At 43.8% G+C, this 5,000-nt stretch overlaps 1 protein-coding gene across 3 annotated transcripts in view; it reads right to left on the bottom strand.

The window, feature by feature from the left end:
• Nucleotides 1-1,533: 1,533 nt before the first annotated feature.
• The window catches only part of TATDN2 (TatD DNase domain containing 2), a 24,271-nt gene continuing 20,804 nt past the window's right edge, over nt 1,534-5,000 (bottom strand). For 2 of the 3 annotated variants that reach the window (XM_025050712.1, XM_006917615.2), the window contains exons 6-8: nt 4,232-4,415; nt 3,634-3,809; nt 1,534-3,475 (exon numbers count right to left, since the gene is read on the bottom strand). In XM_025050712.1, the coding sequence (XP_024906480.1) occupies nt 3,669-3,809; nt 4,232-4,415 (325 nt within the window). In that variant the 3' untranslated portion in view covers nt 1,534-3,475; nt 3,634-3,668. Of the gene's footprint in view, nt 3,476-3,633; nt 3,810-3,933; nt 4,032-4,231; nt 4,416-5,000 lie in introns of those variants that run through there. The other variant, XR_439266.3, reaches the window with a different exon arrangement.

Genomic DNA, 5,000 nt, shown 5'->3' with positions numbered 1-5,000 from the left:
TACTTACATGTAATTAATGTAATTTCAGTTAATTTGCAAAACAACCCACTTAAGAGGGAGAAAAGTGAAATTGAGAGAAATAAAGTAACTTTCTCAGGTCACATAGCAAATACATTGCCCACTCATATCCAAAGCTATAGTGCTCAAGTTCATGCTTTTCATATTCTACTGCCTATCAATGTTACTTCTCTTGCCCTACTACTTAGGATCCACGGGATTCCTTTGTTTTTCATTTCCCTTCATAATACATTGAGTCAACTTGGAGTGGAGTGAGGACAATTTCAAAAATTGGCAGAAATAAAATTATCAAAGGAAAACAGAGGACGCATTTGAGAAAATGTAGCATTTCAAACATGGTCCTATGTCAGCCTTATTAAAACGACTCCTCCATGTATCATTAAATGATACCACTAAAGTTTCTGTGAATGAGGTATATTTATTTATCCCTGAGGTGAGCAAGGTATTTGCTGGAGAAAAAAATTCTCATTATAAAAAGACTTTTGTGTTTTATGATATACCTAGTACATCAGTATAGTAGCACATGTATTTAACTCATCATACTCTTACAGGTGTGGCTCAGAAATTCTCTTAGGGTAACAGGAAAACAGAAACTCAAGCTTAGCCACCCTCCTTAATCTGAATCCACTACCAAACATCAGTGACAAATGAGTGTTCATAGGGATCACAGGGGCTGGCTGGCAACTGATCAACAGTTCTGCTGCTGCCATCTCTGACAGAGTTTGCTTAATCACTTAATATTTCAGTGACCATCTGCCCTTATTTTATAAAAACAAGTGACACAAAAATGAAAGTATTGGCAGCAAATAATTAGTATTGGTCCCAAACTTAATACAAAAAAAACGTAAATGCCAAAAAGGCCAAGAGCAGAATTTCAGCCACAAACAGACACAGTCAACTGTGCGTTCAACTGAGAAGGAACTGAGCCAAAGTGAAGGAATATACTAAAAATGCATAGTCAGTGACTGTATCTCAAAGATTAGGCAGCAAGAGATTTCAAATTTGTTTAGCATTCTCAAATTTGTTTAGCCTTCATTTTGACAGATTACTTTTGACTTGTGCACATGTGTTCAAAAATACATTAGTACAAAATTAAAGGACTAACTGCAAGTAATGAAACAATTTTCTCCAAAGTTAACCCAGAGGAATCAGTTCACAGTCCAACGCCCACAGTAGAACAGATGCATCAACTCCACACCTGTGTACTTGATTCTTCTTCCTTCTATTGCATTGCTCTGGGAGGTGGAAAAAAGGGTTATCTATGTACTTTTCAAAGGAAGCAGCAGCAGTACATCTGAGTTCTCAGGCAGTAAAATGAAAGTTAATGCTCAAAGGTAGCAGAACTTCTAAGAATGTACCATGTCTTTTTCCAGTATAATTTTGCAGAGAGACAAATGAATACTAGTGAGAATGTCTCGAGACCTTTGGGATTCTCAGGTTACAAAGCCGGCCAACAACTGAACCACGGTTTTCACTCTGAGAATTCTAAACAAACGTGGAGAGCACGTAGTTGGCTGAGAGTCCATCCTTTATTTTCAGAAGCTGATGGCCAGAGGTGGGGGTAGTACAGAGGCATTCCAGCAGCACAGCAAAAACAACCAAGTCACCAATCCAAAATCAAAAACATTGCCAACCAGCTTTCACGCCCCCAATGTAGAAATGATAATCCTAAATCCTAGAAATAAAAGTATATAGCACCTTGTGCTTTACCTTGGCAGAAAGGCTGCACAGGCTTGGAGACATCCATTTAGTCACCACTTTTAATCCCCTAATGCAGGACTAGTTGGTTTCCCAGGTAGGCAGTAGTGACTTTTAGGGCTTGTTGTGAAGGAGATGGATATGCTGCAGTATATTTGGGTGACAATAAAGCACTCTGAAATACTTAGCAGTCCCCCAAATCTTCCAAGCAGGAGAACAAGCCCAATTCCTCACACTGCCAAATTTGAGGCACAGACAACACACAGCTAATCCACAGAACATCAACAGTGAATTAAGACCTACTTCCCAGCCCAGAACGTGTACAAGGGCAAGACAGAAATACCAGGCACAAAAAATGTTAAGTCATTTCCTTTTAACTTACAAGGCTCAAATGTGCCTTCCAAAACAACCTAAAGAAACTCAGCTAAGTGATGAATTTTACAATTTAAGCTACTGGCCTCCGAGAAACACACAAGGGACTCAGGGTGGCGTGTCTCACTGCAAGAGACCGGGGTAAAGGATCCTTTTGGACAAAGTATAGAATGTCTTCACACTTAATCCTTGACTATTATAACCTTCCAGGGCTTGTAATGAATATACCTTTACAAGGCACCAGCACAGAGCAGAACACAGCTCAAGACTTGAGATGACCCAGCTGCTCAAAGTCAAAGGAGAGCCTCTAACTTTGAACATGGAGAAAGGACATAGAGGAAGCAAAGGCAAAGGAGATGTCCCCATGAATGGGACTGAGAGCCTTACAGACACCAGGCTTGCTTATTCTGAATAGGAAATAGAACATGGCTGACTGGCCTCATCAGGGCTTTGGAGAATTAAACTGGTTTACCTCTCAACCTGGGTGGGGCACAAGAGGGGCTATCACATGTGATGAAACAGGAGTATTTCTGGTCCAGTGTTCCAGGAAAAGGGGGCAAATATGGAACAAAGGGCAGCTGGAATCCCAACAGCAGACAAGCAGGTAACTTCTGCTGCAAACTAGATCCTTATCAGTTTAACACTCTGCAGCCCTGGGGGCATCAATAAGTGGGAACACCTTCTTTGGGGTCCTCTTCCTCAAGGAGTCCTCTTCCTTGAGTCCCCCAATCTATCTGGATTTCCATTAGCCAGGACTTTCCCTGGACAATTAGGGGCCCCTGAAATGATGACAGTGGAACCAGCGAGATCAGCAGCTGAGGTCCTTCCACCTGTGCCAATGCAGAGTTGATACAGCAAGAGCCAATATGAAGTTATCTGGAGAAGGACGGGGGATGACATCACTGGTAGCAGGAAAATAAACCTCTAAAGACAGGTCTCCAGTGAAGGTCCTCCACAAGAGATTCCCCTTGGGAGTTCATTTTTAGAACTAAGAACCAGGAACCAAATTACACATTGATATGTGCTTAGACAAGTAGGAGGGTAACTTTATTCACAGACTGCTCAAACACACAGGCTGCCCAGAAGAGTAATTTGGATTGGCAAACTTGTTGCGCCCTTCTACCAACCTCTTTCTTCTTCCCTGACTGCCCTGGAGCATTGTGGCTGGGAGGCAAACCACCACCCCTCACCTTGCTCTACTGCACCCCATCCACCCACCCACCCACCAGCCAGAAGCAGAAAGAAGCCTTATGACGAGGTTTCAAGGAAAACATCCTATCTCTGGTCCTGGTTTTCTCCATTCCAATGGGCTCTCCAAACACACCCTTGTCCTGGGACTCAGCCAGAGGCGAAACCCAGTCTATGTTCTGTCAGGCCACTGGTCATCCTGGAGGGTAGAGAAAAGGAAAAAGGTTCCAAACCAAGTTCGCTCAAGACAAAATAGGCTTAATGGTCACCCTATGTTTATACTCTCTATATTAAGAAAATATAGCAAAAGACATTTTTGTCCTGATTTTTAGAAAACATAAACATGAGTTTTACAACCTTCTATGGGAGACTCCTGACTGCACCCTCTCTGCTTAAAGATTGTAGAGGCGACTGGTGTTCTCACGCAGAGTAGCCAAGGTGCGGGAGAGCGGCTGATCTTTGACCCTGGCAATCTCTCGAACTGTATGCAAGGCCAGGCCTGGGTGGGCATACTGGCAAAGGCTTTTGGGAACCTGGAAGACATCAAGCATTCAGAACATCGCTGTGTCTTCTGTGTACAGTCATTACACAGAATTCCCTCCCCGGCCCTTCCCCAGTAAGGACCTCTTTGGGGCTACCCTGTAGAGACCCCTTTACCTGCAGGTGCAGGGAGAGTCCTAGTCATGGGGGGCTCTGGGTGAGCAGGGTCCCACGCTTCCTTGGACTACCCTCTACAGGGTAGGGCTTTGCACTGCCTGGAAGAGAGTGGTTACCCTTCAGCTTCTCAGCCCCCTAGACTTTTGGTTCTGCAGATCAACAACAAGGAGACATCTACATAGCCAAGGGTGGGACCTGAAAGTCACTGGGGCTCTGGCCCTGCCAACCTTGTAAGGGTGACCACCCACCTACCACCCTCTCTCCTCAGTGCCTCAACTCAGCCTGAAGACACTCCTACCTGTCGAGGCAGGAAGTAGGGGGCATCAGTTTCTACGATGATTCTCTCCAGCGGGATCTGTTTCAGAGCTTCCCGGGCCTCCCAGGCGGAGGAGTAAGTCAGGACTGCAGTGAAGCCCACAGACATGTTAGGAAAGTGCTTCAGCAGGGGCTCGATGACTGGGTAGCTGCCAGTGAAGCAATGCCTGGGAGGAGAATTCCAGATCAGCACTCTCTCAAAATACCCTCTGCAGCAACCCCCCAATTCCCACTAGACATATTATCCCTTTTAAATTATTTTCTGTGGATAAATTTCCAGAAATGGAAAGACTGCATCCAAGGGAAGGACTCCACAGTAAACACAGACAAGAGCTGGCTCCAACACAGTGAGACCCAAGATGTCTCTTGGTTAGTGATGCTCACCAATCAACCCAATACACTGCATAATACTATAGAGGCACTTGAAGTAATCACCACAAAGAATATACAGCAACAGTACAGGGATAGGGTATGCTTATAATATGGGAAAAGAAGATTAAAAGCTGTGGCCCTTCTAAGATTAAAACTACAGTAGATAAAAATTACATCCATGTAGTCAAATGAACTCGAAGGAAAAAATAAAAATATTGGGAAGTGAATTTTATTCTAATTCGATGGCTGTCCATGCTCTTAGATATTGTTATATATATATATAACAATATATATATATTGTTAACCAATTTGAAAATGCAGGGCTTTCTCCACCCACAAGCCCTCACTGCACCATCTTAGCCCCCATCTATGTACCACCC

The sequence above is a fragment of the Pteropus alecto genome, unplaced genomic scaffold (assembly GCF_000325575.1).
Source record: "Pteropus alecto unplaced genomic scaffold, ASM32557v1 scaffold75, whole genome shotgun sequence".
NCBI classification, from domain to species: Eukaryota; Metazoa; Chordata; class Mammalia; order Chiroptera; family Pteropodidae; genus Pteropus; species Pteropus alecto.
The sequence above is the reverse complement of the archived record's forward strand: the minus strand, read 5'-3'. Positions and strand labels throughout refer to the sequence as shown.